This window comes from Leucoraja erinacea, chromosome 3, assembly GCF_028641065.1.
Source record: "Leucoraja erinacea ecotype New England chromosome 3, Leri_hhj_1, whole genome shotgun sequence".
NCBI classification, from domain to species: domain Eukaryota; kingdom Metazoa; phylum Chordata; class Chondrichthyes; order Rajiformes; family Rajidae; genus Leucoraja; species Leucoraja erinaceus.
This window is the reverse complement of record NC_073379.1, coordinates 70,448,563-70,475,950: the sequence shown is the minus strand read 5'-3', so window position 1 is coordinate 70,475,950 and position 27,388 is coordinate 70,448,563. Positions and strand designations below refer to the sequence as shown.

The 27,388-nt window shown below is 40.4% G+C and overlaps 2 protein-coding genes across 3 annotated transcripts in view; one reads left to right on the top strand and one right to left on the bottom strand.

Moving 5' to 3' along the window:
• Positions 1-108: 108 nt before the first annotated feature.
• Positions 109-7,918, top strand: LOC129695698 (sphingosine 1-phosphate receptor 3-like). 2 transcript variants are annotated; one of them, XM_055632885.1, is made up of 2 exons: positions 109-711; positions 2,183-7,918. In XM_055632885.1, exon 2 carries the CDS (start codon positions 2,294-2,296, stop codon positions 3,428-3,430), a length of 1,137 nt encoding a protein of 378 aa, XP_055488860.1. In that variant the 5' UTR covers positions 109-711; positions 2,183-2,293; the 3' UTR covers positions 3,431-7,918. The 2 variants fall into 2 exon arrangements, with proteins under 2 accessions (XP_055488860.1, XP_055488861.1); XM_055632886.1 differs by having other exon boundaries at positions 2,150-7,918.
• An 11,779-nt stretch (positions 7,919-19,697) lies between these two features.
• Positions 19,698-27,388, bottom strand: part of shc3 (SHC (Src homology 2 domain containing) transforming protein 3) — a 141,156-nt gene continuing 133,465 nt past the window's right edge. Inside the window, exons 11-12 of the mRNA XM_055632882.1 lie at positions 26,484-26,779; positions 19,698-21,928 (exon numbers count right to left, since the gene is read on the bottom strand). Of these exons, the coding sequence (XP_055488857.1) occupies positions 21,800-21,928; positions 26,484-26,779 (425 nt within the window). The 3' untranslated portion in view covers positions 19,698-21,799. The remainder of the gene's footprint in view (positions 21,929-26,483; positions 26,780-27,388) is intronic.

Here is a 27,388-nt window from a genome sequence, read left to right as displayed (position 1 = left end):
GGTTCCTTCGAATCTAGAGCCTCCCTCAATAGCAAAATCACACATGCAAAAGTGCAAAGAACTGCCTCCTGTGGGCGGGATCAGTTGTCAATTCAGTGACTGGCCATCTCGAAAGACTGGGCAGAAATGATTATAACACAGGAGAACTTGAGATTACTCACTCAGTCCGAGAGTGATTAAGTAAACTGAAGCAAGCTGTGGGAGCTGAACAACTGACTTTTGCAAGGACTAGCTATGGCCAAAAAGTTTGAAATGTAATACTGCCAAAAAAGTACAGAGGAAACTGCAACAGGCTGCTGAAGAGAACAAGCAGTTAGTGGCATTAACAAAGGATCTAACAATGAAGCATGTAATTTGAGTGTATTTGATATATTAATCTGAGGATGGTGTGATTGTGAATTTATTTGGCACCTTGAGCCTAGAACAATCAATTTGATGAAGCAGAAACATTCCTATTGGAAGGATTGGAAGATTCTACAAACTTTTTCTAAAAATTGCTTGTGACTTCCGATGTGGATTTCAGGAGAGTGTTTGTGAATTTAACACAAGAAGAAAAGAAGGAATTCAGCCTAAGAAAGCAATGACGTTTTAACTCCAAACAAAACCTTTAACAAGAAGTCTTCATAAAGAAATGAGCAGCAAGTCTCACTCTCCCACCTGAGGCTTTGACTTGTTAGACGTAAAGTACAAAAACTGGAAATTATGTGAAAGGTGAGTTTTCATTCTAAGATGTCCTATTATTCATTATTTTAATTATTTATTGCCACTCGGTTCATTTAAGAAAACAATCTTAACATTGTATATATGAATAATAATGTAATTGTTACTTAAACATTGAATGTCCATAAAGTTGTAAATTAGAATTTTCCAATGGCAAAAAATTAAATACATAGATTAAATCTCAACACCTAATGAGAATTTTCCTTAAACTTCAAGAGGGACAAATTTATCTTTGGTAACCAGTACCAAAAACAGTGAAGACTGTGAAGTCACTAATTGAAATCACCTCCACATAATCACTCATATTCATAGAATGAAATATGCAGATATAAATATAGTTGGCGATTGATATATATTTTGCATGTTCATGGTGTAATATATTGCCCTGACCGCACAAAACCCCACATGGAGAGTAGCGGTCTGACAGGAATCCATTTACTGAGTGTGATTTTCATTTCTATCGCTCCGCTGGCTTTTACTCATAATAGGGACAACTGCTTGGTAAATACTCATAATTTAAATAAGGTATTTACAATTAATTTTTACTCTGCATGGCAAGAAATTAATAAGTGGACCATTAAAAAGAATCTTACTTTATAATTATTTGTTATTTTAATTAATAACCCGTGTTCCCCTTGTTTTAGTGAAGTTTAATTTCTAACTGAATAAATGGACAATCATCTGTATAATAACCATCTTGATTTGCAAAGTAGAGTCAACTATCCATGCAAAGTCCTTACTTCAACATCATATTTTCATAAACTGGTTAGGAATTTACTGGAGTCAAAAATAAACTGAAGGGGAATTCAGTGGGTCAGGCTGAAGCAGGATCCCAACCAGAAATGTTTATCCATTTCCATCCACATATGCTGCCTGACCCACTGAGTCCTTCCAGCATTTAATTTTTTACTCAAGATTCCTGCATCTGCAGTCTCTGTGTTTCTTGGAATTTACTAGGGCTGAATTATTACATTTCAACATTTCACCAAAAATATATAAAATGAAGAATCTGATCATTGCTGTTAAGAAGGTTTTTATGTGGAACAGCTGTGACAAATCAGTTGTAAAATATGTGCCCATAGCCAAAGTAAAAAATGTTAATTTCATAATATCCTTTTATTTCCAAGACTTCATGCATTAATCATTCATTTCTTGCATAGTTCCAAATCCATTGGGAATTTATATCTAGTTTAGAAATCCATTTCCAAAATAGCTTTTGAGCTATCAAACTGAAATGCATTAAGCATTTAGAAAGTTCCCTTTGCTCTAATAGCATATTATCTAAATGCACCTTGTATATTATTTAAAAGGAGATTGATTAGAAATCCTTGATCCTTTTGCCTAGTTTGATAGGTGTTAGTTCTTCATTTAAACACGTTTTTCCTGAAATTAGACTATATATTGATAAACATTATGTTCGCTCACACAGATTTTAAAATTTCACACCTCTTCTTGATCATAGCAAGTGAGAAAATCGTCTGGAGGATTCCTTCTGGCTGACAGCATCAAATATGGCACAAAGCCTCCATCTTGTGGGCAAGTTATAACACTACAAGTACTCTTCAACACCAGCATGTCTTTAATTGCATTTCCAACTGAAATGGTCAATGGCTGTGTCAAAACAGAGCTCATTGAGCGCCACTATAATTACACTGGGAAGTTCAACAGAAGGGGGAAAACCACTGATGGCTTGGACCTGACTACAGTGGCCTTTCTGATCATCTGCAGCTTCATTGTGCTTGAAAACCTCATGGTTCTCCTGGCCATTTGGAAAAACAACAAATTCCATAACCGCATGTACTATTTCATTGGTAATCTAGCCCTGTCTGATTTGCTGGCAGGAATAGCCTACAAAGTAAATATCCTCATGTCTGGGAAGAAGACATATGGACTCACACCAACGGTATGGTTCATAAGAGAAGGAAGCATGTTTGTGGCATTGGGAGCTTCCACCTTCAGTTTACTGGCGATAGCAATTGAGAGGCACATGACTATGATAAAGATGAGACCCTACGATTCTAGTAAAAAGCACAGAGTGTTTCTGCTCATTGGTGCCTGTTGGCTGATTGCCATTTTATTTGGTGTCTTGCCTATCCTGGGTTGGAACTGTATTTGCAATTTTCCAGACTGTTCCACAGTCCTGCCCCTCTATTCCAAGCATTATATATTTTTCAGTATAGGCATCTTCAGTGCAATTTTGCTGGCCATTGTGATACTTTACGCTCGTATTTATATATTGGTTAAGTCAAGTAGCCGCAATGTCGCAAACAGAAAATTCCCCAAAAACAATTCAGAAAGATCCATGGCTCTGTTGAGGACAGTGGTAATTGTTGTGGGGGTTTTCATTGCATGCTGGTCCCCACTTTTCATTCTATTGCTCCTTGATGTTGCTTGCAAACCAAACAAGTGTAGCATATTGTATCAGGAAGATTGGTTCATTGCAATTGCAGTCCTCAATTCTGGCATGAACCCCATCATTTACACTCTGGCCAGCAAAGAGATGCGTCGGGCTTTCTTCCGTCTTCTCTGTGGCTGCTTGGCCAATGATAAAGTTTCCAAGGCCTTGCCAATTCAGTCAGCAGCAGATAATAGCAAAAGCAAGACTAGTGGCAGTAATATGCAGAAATCAAAAGGAGAGCCCATAGAAATCAGTAATCATTTAAATGAAATCAAAACTATTAACTTATCAACTTCCATAGGAGATTTGTGACCATTGATTGCTAATCTGTTACAATACAGTATTGCTTTCTCATTAATAAGCTTACAACATTATTTTTATAACCTTTTAATTCCTTGTACGAAAGACCTGTCCTTTCTTTCGCTCTGAACTTTGAAAAAGAATGGCCACCAAAGAATCCTGATATCTGCCACTAAAATCCCAAACCAAAGTTGTCTACAAAGTACTCACACATCATATAATGTACAAAGGACTTTATCGATTTTTTGCATAAGGTGCTATGAAAGTTCTATGTTAACCATTTCAGTTGCAGTGAAAATATTAGTATTAATCCAGGAATTTTTTTTAAAATTTAATATAAATTGCTATCTTCTTTGTTAAGACAATTAAACTTGAATTTTTATCTGGCTCTCTATCCATATTTTTCCCCATGGTGTGATTTCATGGATTCCACTGAATTCATTCCTATATAGTTTTTAAACCCTTTTGCAAAGATCTACAGTGCCCTGAGTTACACTGGGCAACTATTCACTACTTCCATCAATGACATGGGAAATCCTCTTTCCTCAGATCATATGAAGCTTTACAGAACAAAAAAAACATTGAACTATCAGTAAATCTGCATGGAATGCATATTCTGTCCATATGTTGTTCCTGTGTGAACATCCAACAGCCTCATATTAATTCCATCTGTGCTCCTTGTTTGTTCACTAATACTTGCAATATAAATCTCGTGCAAATTCAGTATGTCAAATATTAACATCAGATCTTAATCAAGTAAGGCATAAGATTCTTAACCATTTTTGGCTGAAAGATCTCTTTAGTAAGATTGGGAATCATAGAAATCCCTTTTAAATTTTCATACTATATCACACGCATAATATAAAGTTAAATATAGATAGTATTTTTAAAATACTTTAAAATATATTCCTTCTAATATAAATTCTCTACAATCGAGCGTGGGGTTTTTAATTTCTTCCCAAAGCCAAAATCCATTCAAAGCTTCATAAGCAGCAATCATCTATTTAGAGAATGAAATAGGCAAAAGCCATACCTCTCCTTACATACAAAAATATTTGACCCAATTTCCTATGTATCTAATGACACATATTTAATTAACATGAATTGCCTGTCATTTCATTCGAGTAAACCTCAATAAATGAAAAAACAATTTAGAACTGTGGAAAAAAAATAAAACCTTTCCAGCTTAATAAAATGTTTAATAAAACAAGATAATTGTACAAAACAGTTGGTTCAAATACTATGTTATCATATATTGGCAAATCCTTGCGGCAAAGATTTTTTTTTTTAATAGTTTGATGGGAATTAAATAATACAGTTGCATAGGGCATTTCGAAAATATTGAGGAATGGGACTAAAAAAATGTGGACAATTGAGTTTAATTTGGGAAACTTTCAGAGATGGAGTGAGATTGCCTCTCTTCATGCTGAATTCTGTGATTCTCTGCAAACTGAACTGCCATACACTGCAAAGTGCTTTACTCCTGCTAATGTCAACATCCGGCCCAGCTTTTTGAAAATGCAATCCTGAGTTTCACAACAACCCATACATGTTCTACTGGTGGGATTGGTAGAAGTGCTTTGCCTCTTCTCTGACATCCTGACTGAATGTATATTAATCTTGCAAAATTATGAAGTGAAAAATTATGAAAAAGGGAGTGCAGAGAAGGTTCACCAGACTGATTCCTGGGGTGTCAGGACTGTCTTATGAAGAAAGACTGGATAGACTTGGTTTATACTCTCTAGAATTTAGGAGACTGAGAGGGGATCTTATAGAAAATTACAAAATTCTTAAGGGGTTGGACAGGCTAGATGCAGGAAGATTGTTCCCGATGTTGGGGAAGTCCAGGACAACGGGGCACAGCTTAAGGATAAGGGGGAAATCCTTTAAAACTGAGATGAGAAGAACTTTTTTCACACAGAGAGTGGTGAATCTCTGGAACTCTCTGCCACAGAGGGTAGTTGAGGCCAGTTCATTGGCTATATTTAAGAGGGTGTTAGATGTGGCCCTTGTGGCTAAGGGGATCAGAGGGTATGGAGAGAAGGCAGGTACGGGATACTGAGTTGGATGATCAGCCATGATCATATTGAATGGCGGTGCAGGCTCGAAGGGCCAAATGGCCTACTCCTGCGCCTAATTTCTATGTTTCTATGTTTCTATGACTATTTTAAAGATATCTTTGGTTGCCATACAACGTAAGAGAAATACAAGGTAGACACAAAATGCTGGAGTAACAGAGGGTGAGGCAACATCTCTAGAGAGAAGGAATGGGAGACATTTCGGGTAGACACACATAAGAGAAATACAGTTAGATGGATAAAATCACGTTGAGAAAATAGAATTTTCTAGGCGGTCACGGTTGCACAGCTGTAGAGTTGCTGCCTTACAGCGAATGCAGCACCGGACACACGGGTTCGATCCCGACTACGGGTGCTGTCTGTATGGAGTTTGTACGTTCTCCCCGTGACCTGCATGGGTTTTCTCCGAGATATTCGGTTTCCTCCCACACTCCAAAGACGTACAGGTTTGTAAGTTAATTGGCTTGGTAAATGTAACAATTGTCCCTTGTGGGTGTAGGATAGTGTTAATGTGCGGGGATCGCTGGTCGGCGCGGACCCGGTAGGCCGAAGGGCCTGTTTCCGCACTGTATCTTTAAACTAAACTAAACTAAATTAGTAAATGATATATAATTATAAGTTTGTTACTGCCTGCCTTAAATGAATAAATGGAATTCTATAGAGTAATATGATGCATTTATTCTCAAGAGATAGTTTTCGGCTTTAGGATAAGTATATGAAGAATAGTATTGAAACTAGGTTGTTTTTATTTGTATTTCATGTACTTATTTTATTATGCATTTAGAATTATCTCCTAAAATCTACCCCCAGTTTTCCATTCCTTTCAAATTTACAACTAATTGAAAAATGCATTAACAAGATTATAATGAAGTTATATTTGCAAAATTAAGCTACATGCCTAGATAATATATCACTTCAGTTGGTGTGGATCAATCTATCAAAAAAGCATGAGCATTTACTTTATTTGTAAGCTCCCTGTTTTGTTGAAAATTGATGTTCACTAAGAGTTGATACTGTAGCTTCCCATAGTGAATGTTCCACGACAATCATTACATGCGTGTAAAATGAACTGAGAGATTGCATGTACACTTCATTAAGTATATACTATATGTCAAAAAATGTTTTTGAGTTCAGTTTTAATCCGTGTCTTATATCATCCATGTAGAAAAGATCACACAAGACCATAGGTAAAAGCACATATGTGGCAGTTCTTTCTCTCTTTATTAAAGGTTCAAAATGCCTTCCCCCCACATCACACATCACACAGTTGTACTGCTTCCTAAATAATCATAACTTTTTTTTACCAACAAGATTCCATTTGGATTTCCTTTCCATGCATTAAGCACTTTTATTTTATGGGGAATAACCTCCTAGTAATGTTACTCAGTGTTCTTTTAATTTGTTTTAACTAGGTTCTCTTGTCATTTCATCTTGATTTTGTCTGAAGATCTAGACATATTTTTTGCATGTCTAATACTGTCTTTTATAAGATCGCCTTTAAGTACGTTTTAAAGGCTAAATAGATACACTTTCCCTTTTTACACAACGGATCAGCCTCGCCAGTAATGTATTTGAATTACTCATTGACATTTTAAGCTGGGAGGCAAAGTATTCAATATGACAATAAAACCAAAAAAAACTGCAGATGCTGAAAATCTAAAATAAAATTTGAAAATGCTGTGAACACAGAAAAAGCAGCATCTTTATTCAGCGTGTTGGTCTTTGTGTGAACATTGTTCATTTCATCATGGCTCTCTGAGTTCTACCCTTCCACATTGATTATTCAGTTAAGCATGCTAATTGCATTGCTTACGTTTACAACTGCAACCTCCCTTTTAGTTTCATTTTCATATCATTTGTAGAATAATTCATTTTCTGCTGAGCAATATTTACATTGGTCCACATATTTATTTTACCCAGCTCAATTTATGGCCACTAAATTACCAGTGTAGATTAGATTGATACTTTCCTGGTCAGCATCAGTTGTAAATCAGTTTTTAGATTTATCTGTTGATATAAATTAGAGTTGGATAGGTATTCCAACAACAGGTCACCAATAATATCTTCCTAAATACCTCCTCTCCTTTTGCCCTCCCGAAACCATTACAATGTAATTTCAGGTACACAAAGGGCACCTAACTTCCAAACTATTAATCTGCCAGTAATATCTTCTATTCAATGTGTGTAATGTACTTGTATTATTGACGGTAGCAACGTGCATGTAATTGCAACTCTCTTTTTACAAAGTGGCTTTTAATATTTAAGAAACAATAATGTAAATTGCAAGGTAATTGTAGGAAATTATACAAAAGTACGCAATTTACAAGTGCTATAAGTGAACCATACTTAAACATGTGTATAAAAATGCTAGTGTACAAATTATATGCTCTAGCTTTTAAAATAAAGTTATGCTATTATAGGATTTTGTGTTGTTTATTTGAAATCAGATATTACTTTAATGCCTGATTAATCCTTTGCAGCATATGTGTGTGCATTGTATTAATAGTAAACATACATTTTAAGACAGCTGCATGATTGATAAATAATAAAACAGTTAAGCGCAAGATAAATTAAAAAAAAACACTTTGTAAATCTGATTGCTGAATCTCAATGATGTTGGCATTAATGGAATCAAATTGCAGATATGGAGTAGGATTCAGATACATTTAAAAAAACTATTTTTATGGTATATGGGCATTGCTGACAAGGCTTCCAAGGAAAGATCTTGGTGGCCCTGGGAGGTGTACTGGAGCTGGGCTGTCTCATTTTTGGTAGGAAATCCAAACTTATGTTCAGCAGCTCACGGGCATCTGTGAGATGCTGTGGGGCCCAGTAGCAATGGTGGTGGGAATGTTTGCTGAGAATTGCAAAACATTTGATTCCATTCACAACTCAACAGCAGCTGAATCCTTGTGCAGCAAGACACAGACACATTTAGGCATGGGCTGATGAGTGGGGGCAGGTAACATTTGAAATCACAAATGTGCCAAGCAATGTAAACTTCCAACAAGAGACACTACCCTTGACTTTCATTAAACTGACCAATGTTGAGCCTCCCATCATCAAATCCCAACATCAAATTCCAAAGTGCAGAATATAATATTATGGCTGCAGAGAAAGTTCAGATTTTAAAACAAGTGGAAAGGCCACATTGACATGTGGTCCACTCAGTAGTCTAATACAGTGGAGAAGAAGCTGTTCCTGAATCCAGTGGTAAATGCTTTCAAGCTTTTGCCTCTGCTGCCCAATAGGAGAAGAGGGAATGACTGTGTCCTTGATTATGTTGGCTGCTTTTCCAAGGCAGTGTGAAGTGTAGATGGAGCCAATGGGGAGAAGCTAGTTTATGTGATGGACTGCATCCTCAGCTTCTGCAATTTCTTGCTGTCATGGTCAGAGAAGTTGCCAAACCTGATAGGATGCTTTCTTTGGTGCATCAATAGAAATTGGTAAGAGTCATTGGAGATATCCAAATTTCCTTAGTATTCTGAGGAAGTGGAGGCCTTGGCGGTATTGTTTAGATTGAAAGATACTGGATGGAAACAGGCCCCCTCAACCCACTGAAATCACACTGACCACTGTTCCACGCCAGTTCCATTCTATTCCACATTTGCATTTGCTCTCCATACACCAGGGGAAATCTACAGATGTCTATCAACCTACATACTTGCCCGTCGTTGGGATGTGGGAGGAAACCAGAGCAACTGGTAATGATGCTGATGTGTAGTTGGTCGACAGCTTCCGGTTACGGGGTGTAAATATTACCAATTATTTTACCTGGTTCAACCAGATTGACACTACTACTAAAGATGCAGTAGTGCAGCTTGTAGAGAGGGGATAGAGAATGAAGAAGGTAATCCATTATGTTGCTGCTACCAGACCACGTGTTCAGAGGGAGAATGTGCAAACTCCACACAGAAAGCACCCAAGGTCAAGATTGAACCCACATCCCTAGGAACCTGAAACTCTAAACCATCTCCACTTCAGCATCATGGGGCATGTACACCACCCCGCTTCCTGAAGTCAATGACTATCTATCTCCTTCCTTTACTTTGCCACACCATTGTTTGAGATCTGGCCCACTACGGTGGGATCATATGCAAACTTCTAAATGGAGTTAGGGCGGAAATTGTCTGCACAGTTACGAGTGTACAGGAAGTTTAGTATGTGGCTAAGAATGCATCATTGTCAGGCACAGGCATTGAGAATTATCATGGAGGATGTTTTGTCACTTATCCTTGCTGATCAAGTCAAGTCAAATTTATTCGTCACATACACATACGAGATGTGCGGTGAAATGAAAATCACTGGGTGATCGTGGGTCAGGAAGTCAAAGGCCTGAAGTTTGGAGATGATTGGTTGGAATTATGGTGTTGAAAGCAGTTATAGTCAATAAATAGAAGTCTGAATAGGTGTTGTTAATATTCAAATGTTCCAGATATGAGTGTAGGTCCAGGGAGATGGAGTCTGCAGTAGGTGAATTGCAGTGGAGCAGGGCTGTCTGGGAGGTCTGAGATGATGTACACCATGACCAGCAGCTCAAAGCATTTCACGATTGTGGATGTGAGAGCCATTACCCTACCTTCTTTGGGATAATCGTCGTCTTCTAAAAGCAGATGGGAACTTCAGAATGGAGGTTAAAGGTTAAAGATCTCCGCAAATACTCCATCGACTGGTTCACATAGTGTTCGGCACGGACTAGAAGGGCCGAGATGGCCTGTTTCCGTGCTGTAATTGTTATATGGTTATATGGTTACATAGGTTCTAAGGACATGGTCGGAGACTCCATCTGGGTCAGTTGCCTTCCATGGGTTCACTCTCAGAAAGGCCAAACTGATATCTGCAACATTGTGCAGGCAAGTGTGAGAGAGAATAAACAGTATGACTTATGGTAAAGTAAGGAGATGGTGAAAGGGACCGATGGCTTTACTCTGCAGGAAGCTAGCATGCACCAGATGACTGAATGGCCTTCTCTGTGTTATAATTAGCAAGAAAGATAGCAAGAAGGTGAGAAGACCTCAATTGGTTAGAAACTTACATACATTCTTCATTCGTGAGCTCCTAAATTATGGGCAGATGAAAGATATATGTTTTTTGCAGCTTGGGTGGCCTGGAGAGGTTCCCCATGGTTATTTGGGACATGTTCTTATTGTAGAGGTTCAATCCTGCAAGACAAATGGGAAGTTAGTATAAAAGTGAACTATTGACATGGTTGGCATTGTTCCATTTTTATCACTATGAATGGAATACATACCTTCAGCTGCATGATTTGTGTGGAAATGCTAAGGATTTGAAGAGTGCATCTGTGTCAGAAAAATGGCAGCAACAGTATAGTGGATGTCTGTATGTATCCAACCATGAGATGTGCAAGTGCCATCTGATTCAATGCTGCATTTGACAGCTACATATAAAACAATCAACTTGACAAGGTAGGTTTCCTGTGACAATTTCTTCCTGCACAACTATTTGGTCAAGAGTTATAAGGATCAGACAGGAAAGTGGAGCTGATGCCAGGATCAGATCAGCCATGATCTCATTGAATGGTAGACCAAATGGCCTACTTCTGTGTTTATGTTTATATGTTCACTCCTTCCAGGAATTCTTGAGATGAGAGGGTTATCTTTTCACACACAGTTAAAGGGAATAGATCTACTGCATATATTTTTGCAGTTTAGAAGAAAGAGAGATGATCTTATTTGAACAAATAAAATCCTGAGAAGACAAGGTACAATGTGTTGAGATGTTTCCACGTTGATTGATAGAAATTTCTGCCCTCTAATTGCGTGAATAGATGTGTAATTTCGTAGAAGAATTTTCTTAAGGTTAATATTTTTTCCCTTTGTTGCAAAGTTGATCTATTAATTTGGAAATTGATTGTTCAAAGGTACATCTTCAGTCCACCGAGTCCGCACTGGCCATCAGTTAGCTGCTCACACCTGTTCTGTCATCTCATTTTTGCACGAGGGAAAATTTACAAAGGTCAATTAACCTACAAACCCGCATTTCTTTGGGATGTGGAAGGAAATCCACCTAGTCACAGGGAGAATGCACAAACTCCACGTAGACAGCACTTTAGATCAGGATCGAACTTGAATCTCTGGTGTTCTGAGGAAACAACTCTACCAGCTGTGTCACTATGCTGTCCACTTGTGGGGGAATCCCAGGTGAGGAGACATAGTAACGTTGAAAAGAAAACAAATACACGAAGCTTACGAGAAAAATGTCTCTTTTCCAGCTTTCTTCGCATTTTCCATCAGTCTGAAGAGGCTTTCGAAACAAAACATCATCTGTCCATTGTTGTCCACAGATGCTGCCCTATCTGCTGAATGACTCCAACACTTTGTTTTTCTTTACGAGATATGGGGCGATTATTTAGTACTGAGGTGTGGAGGGACTCCTTCCTGGAAATTGTGGTGAATCTCTGGAAATCTCTACCCGAGAGGGTTAAGGGGTTTTGATCGCTGGAGGCATTTAAGGAGGAGAGATCAGGACATGGAGGCCTAAGGGAAACAGGCACAGAATAATGATCCATGAACATATTGAAGTAAAGGGCAGATTGTGCGCCTTCTTCTGCTCCCAAATTCTTATGTTCTTAAAACTCACTTATTGAGAAGATTTCTGCCACTATATCCTCTTCTTGACCTCGTCCAAGAGGACATGAGGATCTTCCTTGCTTTGCTGTCAAAACAATTCTGGGGAGGAATCTGTATTTCACAAGACATAGATGGAGGCAGCCAGCCCATCGAGCCTTTGCCAGCTCTCAGAACAATTCCATTCACCCCATTTCCCCACAACCCATACATTCCCATATGGATGATTTGCCACTCGCTCTGGTAAACTTGACTGAGTCATCCCATTGGCTAGATACAATAGAATACAATATGGTTTTATTCGTCACATTGCACATAAAGTGCAAGTGAAATGAATTTTCCAGCAGCGGTACAATGAGAAAGAACACACAAAAGCACAATAAAAATGTTAGACAAACATCCACCACAGCATTCATCACTGTGGTGGAAGGCACAAAATTTGGCCAGTCCTCCTCCATTTTCCCCCCGTGGTCGGGACCTCAACCCTCCGCAGTCGCCGCTGCGGCCGTCCAGATGAATGAAAGTCAAGGCAAGTCCTGAATCGGTGCCTCCCCCAGCGGAGACCGCGGCTTCAGATTGGTGTAGGCCGCAGGCCAGCGGTCGGTGATTTAGAGTTTGCGCCGCAGCCAGAAGCACCGCAGACCGCAGGGCCGGCAGTCGAAGTCGAAGCTCCCCTCCAGGGATCCCCAGCAAGGAACCCCGCTCCCGATGGTAAGTCCATGCCGCGCCCACGGTAGAAGTTGGCCGCGGGCCGGCAGTCGGAGTGGAAGCTTCTTCCTCTCCCGGATCCCCAGCGAGGAACCCCGCTCCCGATGGTAAGTCCATGCCGCACCCACGGTAGAAGTTGGCCGCGGGCTGGCATTAATAGTGGAACCTTCTTCCTCTCCCGGATCCCCAGCGAGGAACCCCGCTCCCGATGGTAAGTCCATGCCGCACCCACGGTAGAAGTTGGCCGCGGGCCGGCAGTCGGAGTGGAAGCTTCTTCCTCTCCCGGGTCCCCAGCGAGGGATCCCAGGCTGCAGACGTTGCGCTGGCCGGAGCTCTGCAGACTGCGGCTTCAGGCTGCCGCGGGCCAGTGAACAGAGCTCTCCCCTCCGGCGAGCCCCAGCCCGCTCCACGCCAAGAGTCCGCGCTGTGCCCGCCGCTGAAGCCCCGGGCGCGTCTCCAGGAAAGGCCACACCTGGAAAAAGTCACCCCTCTGTGGAGGAGGCGACCCCCCACACCACCCCCCACACAAAACTCACAAGAAACATTAAAAACATACATTAGAACATACTAAAAAAATTAAAAAAGTTGAAAAAAACGGACACGCTGCTGGCAGGGCGCCGGCTTGCAGCACCCCCACCGACCGACACCGGTGGCAGATGTTCTGCACTGGTGCTTCCAATAGTTTTGTTGTCTTTGCAAAGATGAGGCAAGAATTGTTATCCTTTTAACATAAACCTCAACCTTTTTTTGAGAAACAATTTAAAAAATGTGTTGATTTAAATAAAAACAATTTATTCATTCAAAGATGAGAAGTCAACTTGTTAAATCTGGTGAGTTTACGATAACATGATGGCATTAGAAAATAGACACTGGGATTAAACTGCAAGCTAACCAGTACGCATTGAGCCCACTGCACCATGAACCACACACACCATTCAATGCAATGCTTCCAGAATCCATACCGAACATTCATGTTGGTAAAATGCTTCCTCAAACAGCAACCTTCACATCTACATCCCTTAGATACTACACACTGACAAAACATTCAAATATTAGTCATATCACTCACATAGTACATCATGCTCATCATCACACGTCCTCTTGCAAGAAAGAATTGCTGGAGGCAGCAAAGAGTTGGCAGAAGGCAAGAGCACCAGCATCACTCCATTCCCCCATCTACCCATTACTTTCAGTGGAAACTTTGGTGATGATGTTTACAACGGAAATGGTCACAGCTGAAACCATGACCTGTGGCTGAGTTCATCAATGAACATGACAGTATTCACATGGAGTCAGAGGGTCATAGAGTGATAAAGTGTGGAAACAGGCCCTTCGGCCCAACTTGTCCATGTGGCCAACATGTCCCAGCTACACTAGTCCCACCAGCCCGCGTTTGGTCCAAATCCCTCCAAGCCTGTCCTATCCATGCACCTGATTGTTTAAAAAATTTTTTGGATAATCTCTGCCTCAACAACCTCCTCTGGCAGCTTGTTCCATACACTCAACACCCTTTGTGTGAAAACGTTACCTCAGATTCCAATTAAATCTTTTTACCTTCACCTTAAACCTGTGTCCTCTGGTCCTCACTTTACCTACTCTGGGAAAGAGACTCTGTGCATCTATCCAATCTACACCCCTCATTATTTTATACACCTCAATAAGATCACCCTTCATCCTCCTGTTCTCCATGGAATAGAGTCTCAGCCTACTCAACCTCTCCCTATAGCTCAGACCTTCTAGACCTGGCAACATCCTAGTCAATCTTCCCTATACATTTTCCAGCTTAATAACATCTTTCCTAATAACATGGTGCCTAGAACTGAACACAATACTCCAAATGCAGCCTCACCAACGACATACAATTGCAACATGACCTCCCAACTTCTATACTCAATACTCTGACTGACGAAGGCCAATGTGCCAAACGCCTTTTTGGCCACCCTGCCTATCTGCAATTCGACCTTCAAGGAGCCATGCACCTGCATTCCTAGATCCCTCTGCTCTACAACACTCCCCAGAGCCCTATCATTCACTGTGTAGGTCCAGCCCATGATCGACTTCCCAAAACGCAACACCTCACATGTCTCTGTAATAAATTCCATCAACCATTCATCAGCCAACCTGGCCAATCGATCAAGATCCTGCTGCAATTTGTCACAATCATCTTCACTGTCTGCAAAACCACCCACTTTAGTATCATCAGCAAACTTGCTGATCTTGCCGTGTATGTTCTCATCCAAATCATTGATGTAGAAGACAAACAGTAACAGGCCCAGCACCGAACCCTGGGGCACACCACTAGTCACAGGCCTCCAGTCTGAGAAGCAACCTTCCACCATCACCCTCTGCTTCCTTCCATGAAGCCAATTTTCTATCCATTCAACTATCTCTCCTTGGATCCCATGTGATCTAATCTTCCAGAGCAGTCTACCATGCAGAACCTTGTCGAATATATATTCCTTCTTCTTACATCATGCTTCCAGCTTAGGTTGCAGAACCTTTTTCTTAAAAAGTTGCATTGGGTTAACTTTGTCCCATTTATCTTTCTCCACGAACCAAACCACCTGCGCAACCTAGCAAGCTGGTCAATGGTGCAAGATCGAGGAGGAGGAGGAGATCATGGATACACAGGGCCATGTGAGTTAACATTCCAAGCTATGTAGAGAGAGTTTGTGACCTCGTGCATGGTGAATCATTGAGCATGAGCAGGCTGCAGCCACAGCAGTAGTTTGCAATGAAATACTTGGTGTCAGGAAGAATCCACCTCCACTTTTGCAGCCTAGACTGCTGCTACTCTTTACAGCAGAGGGCTGGTGGGAAACTTTATCAGCAGACTAAGGGAAGCAGCCAATATGCAGTGCCTTTGATCAATGATTTAATTACATGCAGAGAAGCCATCTGATATCTGTACATGACTATAAAGGTTCAGATTATTCTCATTATGACTTTAGATATTTAATTTCAAGGGTGGTCTGCAACAAATTGCATGCATTATTGAAGTATTACAGAAACTATGAGTAGTGACAATGGTTCTATAAAGCACAATCCTGGGAACATTTTTGACCCCCATAAATGCTATTCCACCATTGTCCTTGCTGTTGCTCATCATCTAACCAGCCCAGACTCCTGCCATTCTTGATAGGAAGGGAGCAGATGAATTGTTTTTAAAAGGCCCCTGATGTGCCCCTTCTCCTCTCCTCTACCTTCTCCCTCTTTTTGCATCTTGTCCTGCATGAATATTGTCTCCTCATTCTCCCCAACACACTACACTTACATAGGTACCATGTCTGGCAGCAGAGCACAGCAGAATTAACAACATCTCCTTCTCATGATAAAATATTCATTGTCAATTGCACAAACTTAAGAAATTTGGCAGCACCAACAATGGTTAGTTCAAACCAATCATCTGTAGAAATAAATCAGAAATTAACCTGCAAGTAATAGATTATCTCACTAAATCTCAGTAGTATGGGGACAATCTGTGGTGGAACTCACATTACATACATGCGCATATGCGTAACATGCCAAATTGGACACAAATCATCATCATTGGCCAATCATCAAGGAGAAGGTTAAATCAGAAGTGTCAGTGATGCAGTTGAACAAAGGGGACTATGAAGGCATGAGAGAGGAGCTGGCCAAGGTAGACTGGAAAGGGATACTGGCAGGAATGACGGTGAAACAGCAATGGCAGGAATTTCTGGGCATAATCCGGAAGACGCAGGATCATTTCATTCCAAAAAGGAAGAAAGATTCTAAAGGGAGTAGGAGGCAACCGTGGCTGACCAGAGAAGTTAGGGATAGAATAAAACTAAAAGAAAAGATGTATAACACAGCAAAGAGTAGCAGGAAGCCAGAGGATTGTGAAACTTTCATAGGACAACAGAAGGAAACAAAACGGGCAATACAGGTTGAAAAGATGAAGTACGAGGGGAAGCTGGCCAAGAATATAAAGAAGGACAGTAAAAGCTTCTTTAGATATGTTAAGGGAAAAAGAGTAGCAAAGTCAAATGTGGGTCCCTTGAAGGCAGACACGGGTGAAATTATTATGGGTAACAAGGAAATGACAGAAGAGTTGAACAGGTACTTCGGATCTGTCTTCACTAAGGCAGACACAAACAATCTCCCAGATGTACTGGAGGACAGAGGATCTAAGGGGGTAGAGGAACTGAAATAAATTTTCATTAGGCGTGAAATAGTATTGGGTAGGCTAATGGGACTGAAGGATGATAAATCCACGGGGCCTGATGGTCTGCATCCCAGGGTCCTCGGGGAGGTGGCTCTAGAAATAGTGGATGCATTGGTGATCATTTTCCAATGTTCAATAGATTCAGGATCAGTTCCTGTGGATTGGAGGATAGTTAATGTTATCCCACTTTTCAAGAAAGGAGCGAGAGAGAAAACGGCGAATTACAGGCCAGTCAGCCTGACTTCGGTGGTGGGAAAGATGCTGGAGTCAATTATTAAAGAGGTAATAATGGGCATTTGGATAGCAGTAAAATGATTAGTCCAAGTCAACATGGATTTATAAAAGGGAAATCATGCTTGATTAATCCTCTGGAATTTTCTGAGGATGTGACAAGTAAAATGGATGAAGATGAGCCAGTGGATGTAGTGTATCCAGACTTTCAGAAAGCCTTTGATAAGGTCCCGCACAGGAGACTGGTGACTAAAATTAGAGCACATGGTATTGGGGGTAGGGTGTTGACATGGATAGAAAATTGGTTGGCAGACAGGAAGCAAAGAGTAGGAGTGAACGGGTCCATTTCAAAATGGCAGGCAGTGGCGAGTGGAGTGCCGCAAGGGTCAGTGTTGGGGCCGCAACTGTTTACCATATATATTAATGATTTGGAAGAGGGAATTAGGAGCAACACCAGCAAGTTTGCGGATGACACAAGGCTGGGTGGCAGTGTGAACTGTGAACAGGATGTTAGGAGGTTGCAGGGTGACCTGGACAGGTTGAGTGAGTGGGCAGATGCATGGCAGATGCAGTATAATATAGATAAATGTGAGGTTATCCACTTTGGCGGCAAAAACAAGGGGGCAGATTATTATCTCAATGGGGTTAGGTTAGGTAAGGGGAGGTGCAGTGAGACCTGGGTGTCCTTGTACACCGGTCTCTGAATGTTGGCGTGCAGGTACAGCAGGCAGTGAAGAAAGCTAATGGAATGTTGGCCTTCATAACAAGAGGATTTCAGTATAGGAGTAAAGAGGTTCTTCTGCAGTTGTATAGGGCTCTGGTAAGACCACATCTGGAGTATTGTGTACAGTTTTGGTCTCCTAATTTGAGGAAGGACATCCTTGTGATTGAGGCAGTGAAGCGTAGGTTCACGAGATTGATCCCTGGGATGGCGGGATTGACATATGAGGAAAGATTGAAAAGACTAGGCTTGTATTCACTGGAGTTTTGAAGGATGAGGGGATATCATAAAAACATATAACATTATAAAAGGACTGGACAAGCTAGATGCAGACTAGAATTCAGAAGATTGAGGGGGGATCTGATAGAAACTTACAAAATTCTTAAGGGGTTGGACAGGCTAGATGCAGGAAGATTATTCCCGATGTTGGGGAAGTCCAGAACTAGGGGTCACAGTTTAAGGATAAGAGGGAAGTCTTTTAGGACCGAGATGAGAAAATCATTTTTTACACAGAGAGTGGTGATTCTGTGGAATTCTCTGCCACAGAAGGTAGTTGAGGCCAGTTCATTGGCTATATTTAAGAGGGAGTTAGATGTGGCCCTTGTGGCTAAAGGGATCAGGGGGTATGGAGAGAAGGCAGGGATGGGATACTGAGTTGGATGCTCAGCCATGATCATATCGAATGGTGGTGCAGGCTCGCAGGGCCGAATGGTCTACTCCTGCACTTTTCTATGTTTCTATGTTGTGGCGGCTATGTTGTGGGGGGTTGTGGGATGGTTGTTTGTGAGGCAGGGGGTTTGGGGGGGGGGGGCTGTGGGGGAGGGGTGTTTGTGTGAGGGGGGTTGGGGGGGCAGGGGGCTGTGGGGGAGGGGGGTTGTGTGGGAGGGGGGAGGTTGTGTGGGGGGAGAGGAGTGGTGGGCGGGGGGGGGGGGGGTGTAGGGGGCAGCGAGCTCAGAGAAAAAACAGGGACGAGCCATGGGGGAGAGGGGGGCATGACGGGGGCGGGGAGGAGCCAGCGAGGGGGACCAGAGAGGTAATGGCTGGAATTGGTGGTGCAATGTGGACTGACAATGGCTGCTAGTCGCTGGTCATTCTCCTCCGCTAGGATCAGTGTCTCCGCTTTCCGTTTGGCGACAACGGTGACACCTCCGACTCCAGGCTGGGCTGGGTCTCCGACTCTGGGATTGGGCTGGGTCTCCGACTCTGGGATTGGGCTGGGTCTCCCTCGCTGGGCTGCTTGGGGCAGGGCTGCTCGTGGCTGGGCTGCTTCGGGTCCCTCTGAAAATTGTCCGGTTGGAAACATCCGCCGGCCATCCTCAGCTCCAGTAAAGATGCAATGGCGCAGGAAGGGGCGGATGGCGCAGGAAGGAGTGACAGGGGGAAGAGACTAATCCACACAGCACTGACTGGCAGGAGAAGAAATCGTTCTGCGCAAGCACGGTTTTTAAGATTTTTAAACCTCACTAACTTTTACGACATTCAACCGATCGGAACGAAACTTGGTGCAATTGCAGCATAGGAGAATGATGAGTGATCTGGCGAAAAATCGTAGCACTATCGCAAACCGTTTTTGCGCAAATAGAAAGACCGCGCAACCGGAAGATAACAAGATCAGTGTTTTAGTTATGTGTATATATATATATATATACACACACATAACTAAAATATAATATATATATGTAGAGAGAGAGAATAGATAGATATGGATAGATAGACATACCTATATATAGATAGATAGGTTTTATAAAGAAAAAACAAATTACCCCATAATTGTTGTTTTATTGCCAACAGTCATACAATTTTTGTAATAATCAACAGATACAAATGTAAACATAGTTTGGGAAAAATGTTGCAATTCATTTATATTCAAAACAGCTACCTCTGAGATACACATTACTATCTGATCAAAAGGCACATTTTTCATAGCACAGCTAGAAATTTAGTGTTGCCTGAATGAATCTGTGAAAAAAAATTATCTTATCTTCAGCAACTGTTTTAGATGCCTTAAAATAGTCATATTAACCTTCAATCTGCTGAATTAAAATGAACTCTATGCTGTTAGCACAACACTAGTGTTATAAGAGTCACATACGAAGACAATAATAGACAATAGACAATAGGTGCAGGAGTAGGCCATTCGGCCCTTCGATCCAGCACCATCATTCACTGTGATCATGGCTGATCATCCACAATCAGTACCCCGTTCCTGCCTTCTCCCCATATCTCTTGACTCTGCTATCTTTAAGAGCTCTATCTAACTCTCTCTTGAAAGCATCCAGAGAATTGGACTTCACTGCCTTCTGCGGCAGAGAATTCCAGAGTCACAACTCTAGCGTGTCCAATCCCTTAATAATCACATATGTTTCAATAAGAATATTCCCCCTCACCCATCTAAATTCCAGAGTATACAAGCCCAGTCGCTCCATTCTTTCAACATATGACAGTTCCCCCACCCCGGGAATTAACCTCTGAACCTATGCTGCACTCCCTCAATAGCAAGAATGTCCTTCCTCAAAGACAACTTGTATATATGCGGGAAACTGTGCATTAACTTCATGTTTGTGCTAAGCTTGATGGCAGTTTAGTCAATGATTTCTCCACTACTACTTATCAGAGAGTCCATGATTGGTAGCTGTTTATTTGGTATAGTAATATCATGAGAAAAGCCATCTCAACCAATAAAAACCACTAGTTTCAGCACTTTTCTGAAGGTTTTAACCTTCCAATTGATTTAAATAAAGAACTAATCTACCGCAGGCTTTGTGCGTATTTTATGCAACCTTTAATAAGCTAGTACGATTTGCTGCTATGCAATTATCTTGAAAATTGTTTGGCATCTATTACATCAAAATATTCTGTTACCTACAGTTCACAATCATGAGAAAAACTGTAACATAGCTATTCATTCAACTCACAGAACAAAGTAATTATACAAATTCAAGAATTGTTTTTAAATAACAATCATATTATGGTAAGTTCTGATTGTTTAAATCTCTGAGAAAACAGCATGTTATCTGCATACATTTACACAATATGCCAGATAAACTGCCTCATCAATAAAATATTAACTATAGAATCATTTATCGTCAGCTGTATTTAAAATGTACACTATGTTGGTTTCATACCAATATCAGTTCTATCTCTGTGCAAAAGCATTTGGTGCCTCAAAAAAATTAAAATAGTCTGCAGATGAATGAAAACCATTCAAAGTGAAAAATCCATGTAATAACCACTTAGCAGTGGCAGACACTTTGTCATTATGGTTCTCATGTGTTCTTAATTATTTAGATAAAAACATCACATTCATATAACGTTCACATAAATACAACATAAATAGGATTTCACTTACAATTTGTAAGGACAAAATAAACTACACCATCAATTTCAGGTTCATCACCACATAACTTTTGGATTGTTTTTCTAAAAGACTGTAGTTCCTTAAAATAGTAGCTGCATTTAAGTCATTTCAGTTATATGTCTTCCTTTAAACAGTTTAAATATTGTGCTTCTTTTGTAAAATGTTCCATTTGAAGAGATCAAGAAAAAAATCATGAAATATATTTTCTGCATCATGATTGCTAGATATCAGCATTTCATCTGTACAATAGTAAAGGATTCGATATCTCTTAGAAATATATTGGTTCAAGTTGAAACATAAAACACCTTCACACATCTTTTGGCCAATTCAATCTTCTGCAATATGAATTCAAGTAAAACATCCACTTCCTCTGAACCAGACAGTATCATTTCACATAAATCAAACATTTATCACAAGATCTAAAGATCCCTCCATTTTTCCCATTAAATAACAGCCAGAGAATAAGAATTTTCACCAGATCATTAAAATCACATGACTGGCTTTTGCAATCATTGCGTTTTCTCAACAGATTGCTTCAGGCACAGTTCACTTCCAGATGAGACTATTGGCAAATTGTTGTCACGGTGATGGTAGATAAGGTGGCTAATGCTTTCAAACACATGATCTTTTGTCCGAACCTTTACGAACACACAAATGTGAAAATGTTAGGACAGATATGCATCATTGCATTTCCTAGTCATCTCCGAAAAAAGAACATTTTGAACTTGAATGATTATGACTTTTTGTTTAATTCTGTTTACAGCATTTTGATAAAATAAACTTTGGCTTATTTTCATGCTGCATGCAGCAATCGTAATAATAGTTCACTGAACAATTATGCAATTGTTATGCAGAACTTTCTTCTTGTAGATGATGGTAAGTTTCTGGAACTCTATATTCTTGGGAGTTATGAAGGCTAGCTCATTACACATATTTGAAGTAGAGGTAGGTAATTGTTTTTAAAGCCCAGAGTATGCATGATGCTGCTGAATGGCAAAGCAAGCTTGAGTGGCCCAGTGACTTACATCTGCTCCTATTTTCTTGTGTGCTGGAACAGAGGGTCAAACCATAGTCAGAAAGAAACGTACAAGTTTACTGGCAGTTTTCTTTCAGATTTGGACTAGCCATAATGAGGATTGTTGGAAAAATATAGCCCTAAAAGATCAGATTTTATGGTAATTAAGATACTGTACAAAAGCCTGTCGGGAATATGTGTTTCCATGTAGAATATTTATTGCTTGCATCATGTAAAATTCTGGCCAGTTTTATTGGAGTCAAATGCAGAACACCTCTGATATATCATACTAACAATATGACCTAATCTCAACCTCAGAACATTGTCTTTTCCTATTCTGAAACACTAATGGCGCAGCGGCAGAGTTGCTGCCTTAGAACAGCACTTGCAGCTGTTCGATCTGACTACGGGTGCTGTCTGTACAGAGTTTGTAGGTTCTCCATGTGACCACATGGGTTTTCTCTGAGATCTTCGGTTTCCTCCCATACTCCAAAGATGTACAGGTTTGTAGTTTAATTGGCTTGGGCTTGTATACTTGCTATAAGTGTAAATTGTTCCTAGTGTATGAAGGCTTGTGCTAATCTGCGGGGATTGCTGGTTGGTGCGGACTTGGTGGGCCGAAGGGCCTGTTTCCATGCTGTACCTCTAAACTAAACAAGTTTGATAACCAATTCATTCCTAAACTGGTAATTTTGCAATGTAAAAGTATATATTCTAGCATTTAAACAATATCTTGACATGTGCATGAAAGATTGAGAGGGATATGGACCAAAATAAGTCAAATGGGACTAGTTTAGCTGGGCATCTTGGTCAGCATGGACGAGTTGGGTCGAAGAGCCTGTTTCTTTGCTCTATAACTAACTCAATTCAGTGCAGTCCAATTTATTTTATTAGACCATTATAAACAGATAATGGATACTTGAATCTTTTGTAGAGGTATGTGTTTGAGAATAAGTCACAAAAATATACTGAGCATCGAAGGCACTGGTGCTGAAGGACCATCTTGTCCTCCTTCACTTCAGAACAACACACGACAGTCGTGATAAGAAGCAAACGTTTCTTGTCACAATGGCTTTTAAATAAATAGCTTTTAGAGAATAATTAGGCTGCTTATGTTTATTAGAAATGTGTTACATGTAGATAAAGCTCACTACCACTGAATTTAAATGCATTCATTTACTGGCATTTCCAACTTAAGCGAGGCGCACGAGCAAAATAGGCAACATCAGATCTTCTGCTCATTAACCTACCTGCCAATAATCATTCCCATTGAAGTTACTGAAAAGAAGATCCAGACAGATGTACAATGAGCATTTGATTCTATGTTGTCCATTTTATATTCTCATCTAATTTGGAAATTCAACCTATTTTGAAGCTTGTTGTAACATAAATATTCAATACTGGCATTTACTGGCAATACTGGGATGGAGGAAATGTCATGGTGTTTTTAATGAAGAAGGAAAAAAACATCAATATTCCAACAGCACTCACCTGTCGGTGAAGATCTGGCCGAACGTATGACTGTGTTTGTTAAAACAAGTCAGATGTTGCGTGCCTTCCCTTTTATTAGGTTTAGTTTAGGTTAGTTTAGATTAGAGATACAGCGTGGAAACAGCCCTTCGGCCCACCGAGTCTGCGCCGACCAATGATCACCCATACACTAGTTCCATCCAGGACACTAGAGACAGTTTACAGAAGCCAATTAACCTACAAACCTGCATGGCTTTGGAATGTGGGAGAAAACCTAAGCACCTGAAAAAAACTCGGGTGGTCACAGGGAGAATGTACAAACTCCATACAGACGGCACCTGTAGTCAGCACTGATATTAGTGGTGCACAGCAGCAACTCTACCGCTGTGCCACTGTGCCACTCCATACATTTTTTTAACTCATTTATTTATTGAAAAAATGAAAGAGAACTAAAGAGTCTACATCATAGACTCTAAGTCAAGCATGCCCTCTGAGAATGTCGAAAGGTGTTTCAAACTCCCAAAGTATTAACGGGGGATTGGGTGTTGGGAGGCTTTTGAGTTGATGGTGGTTAACTACAGCCTTAAATGTGGAAACAGAATGATATATTGAAATAGTTCAACAGCACAAAATAGAAATCACAAAAGAATAAATTTGACTGTCTAATGAAGAGGAAGGGATATTTCTGAAGTACATTTCTCATGTTAAAATCACAAAGTTCTTTGTAGTCAATTAAATACTTTTAGAATTGTGAACATTATTATGATGTAATCAAGAAAGATTAATATTGGAGGAGATACCCTTCAAATCAAAGAGCTTATGTTCAGAATATTTCTATGCTAATCTTAATCACTAAATATTTATTTGCAAAAATTGTTAATGTGCACATTTCATAAAAAAGAAACTGATATTGTTGCAGAAAATCTTGAATGCAAAGTGCCTTCAGTTTGGTAGATGTGCGTTGAATACATATGGTTGCTCCTTATTACACAGACGTAAGTGTTATTGGAAATTATATTAATGCGAGTATCAAACCTTATAAAAGGTATGTGATTCAGAATATGACAGTCATTTCCTGTGTTTGAATGTTACTAGTTTTTGGTGATGTGTAACTGAAATCAGGCCAGAAATATCTTAACTTTGTTGATAAAGCAGGACAATCGAGAGAATCACAACACATGATACTGCTGATGCTCACTACCTCTCTATTGCATACTTAGCCATGCATACTGCTTGAACTCTGTAATGCCTGCTACATAACAGCTTGTCCAATATACTAACAAAGAATGTAACACTAGATCTGCCCCGCCATTATTAGACATATTAATTCTGGATCAGATTTATTATCATCATTAAGTAACTAGCCTTCAACATCTCTACTTTGTTTTATCATAAACATTCTCCAGAAGGAAATAACTGGAACAAAACCATGTATCTAAACATGCAAGGATATGACAGTTAATTTTACATAGAAACATAAGAACATAGAAAATAGGTGCAGGAGTAGGCCATTCGGCCCTTCGAGCCTACACCGCCATTTGATATGATCATGGCTGATCATCCAACTCAGTATCCCATCCCTGCCTTCTCTCCATACCCCCTGATCCACAAGGGCCACATCTAACTCCCTCTTAAATATAGCCAATGAACTGGCCTCAACTACCTTCTGTGGCAGAGAATTCCACAGATTCACCACTCTCTGTGTAAAAAATGATTTCCTCATCTCGGTCCTAAAAGTCTTCCCTCTTATCCTTAAACTGTGACCCCTAGTTCTGGACTTCCCCAACATCGGGAATAATCTTCCTGCATCTAGCCTGTCCAACCCCTTAAGAATTTTGTAAGTTTCTATAAGATCCCCCCTCAGTCTTCTGAATTCCAACCTTCTGTGGCAGAGAATTCCAGAGATTCACCACTCTGTGTGAAATATGTTTTTCTCATCTCGGTCCTAAAGGATTTCCCCTTTATCCTTAAGCTGTGACCCCTTGTCCTGGACTTCCCCAACATCGGGAATAATTTTCCTGTATCTAGCCTGTCCCACCCCTTAAGAATTCTGTAAGTTTCTATAAGATCCCCCCTCAATCTTCTAAATTCTAGCAAGTACAAGCCAAGTCTATCCACTTTCTTCATATGAAAGTCCTGACATCCCAGGAATCAGTTTGGTGAACTTTCTCTGTACTCCCCCTATGGCAAGAATGTCTTTCCTTAGATTTGGAGACCAAAACTGTATACAATACTCCAGGTGTGGTCTCACCAATACCCTGTACAACTGCAGTAGAACCACGTGTTCAAGAAGGAACTGCAGATGCTGGAAGATCGAAGGTACACAAAATTGCTGGAGAAACTCAGCGGGTGCAGCAGCATCTATGGAGCGAAGGAAATAGGCGACGTTTCGGGCCGAGTCACAAACCAGTCTGAAGAAGGGTTTTGGCCCGAAACGTCGCCTATTTCCTTTGCTCCATAGATGCTGCTGCACCCGCTGAGTTTCTCCAGCAATTTTGTGTACCTGCAGTAGAACCTCCCTGCTCTTATACTCAAATCCTTTTGCTATGAATGCTAACATACCATTCGCTTTCTTCACTGCCTGCTGCACCTGCATGTCTACTTTCAATGACTGGTGTACCATGACACCCAGGTCTCGTTGCATCTCCCCTTTTCCTAATCGGCCACCATTTAGATAATAATTTTATATATGTTTTACAATTACTTACAATTCCATTGGGATCTACCAGGAGAAGATGTTTAGCCTGGCCATTATGCATGCCAGTTAATACATAGGATCCAGGATTAGTTGTACTTTTTCTCACAAGAAAATCACCATCAGTTGACAGAAGCTGCTCTGCATCCTTTCTGCTCATTTCCCCATGATACCACAGCTCTTCTTCAAGACATACTTTCATTACATCTGTGACTGTCTTGGATAAATGAGGATTGTCACTTGGGACAGGTGATGGTTTGATTGAGACTTGTTCACAACTTTGATACTTCAAGGCATGTTCAAATGGTTCTGGTTATAGTGGAAACAAGACAGAAACATATGATTAGATTCTCCTTTGGGCAGTCACCTCAATCAATGAGCACTTTTTCACATTAACCAAGACTACTTTGGCTATCTGGAGATGAACTAAAACACAGCAACCTTACAAAAGATAGTACAATAAACAGAATGCATTTGACCTTTTTAGGATTGAAAGCTAAATGTGTGTTATAGAAAGAGATATACTGTAAAGATATTTCATCTAGCAATTTTTCTGATTGAAAAGATTGCAGTTTAGCATCTTTCTTATTATCATCAATAATCAAACTAGCATCGATCATATCTCAGCTGGTAGCATTCGTTACATTGAACTGGAAGGCTTTGGGTTTGCCCAACTCTAGAATACAAAGATGTAAGCTGATACCACAATGCAAAATTGAGGAAGTTCTACATCACTTGAATGAGGTTTCCAAAGTGATATTCTGTCTGCTTCTTCTTACAAAAGCAAAAGTCCCTTGGCATTGTTTTGCAAAATGAGCAAGAGTTATGTCTGGTGATTTTACAATATTCATCCCCCAATTACTATTCCTGAGACAAATAATTTGCTTATTTAGGAGAGCTTGTTGTGTCCAGATTCTT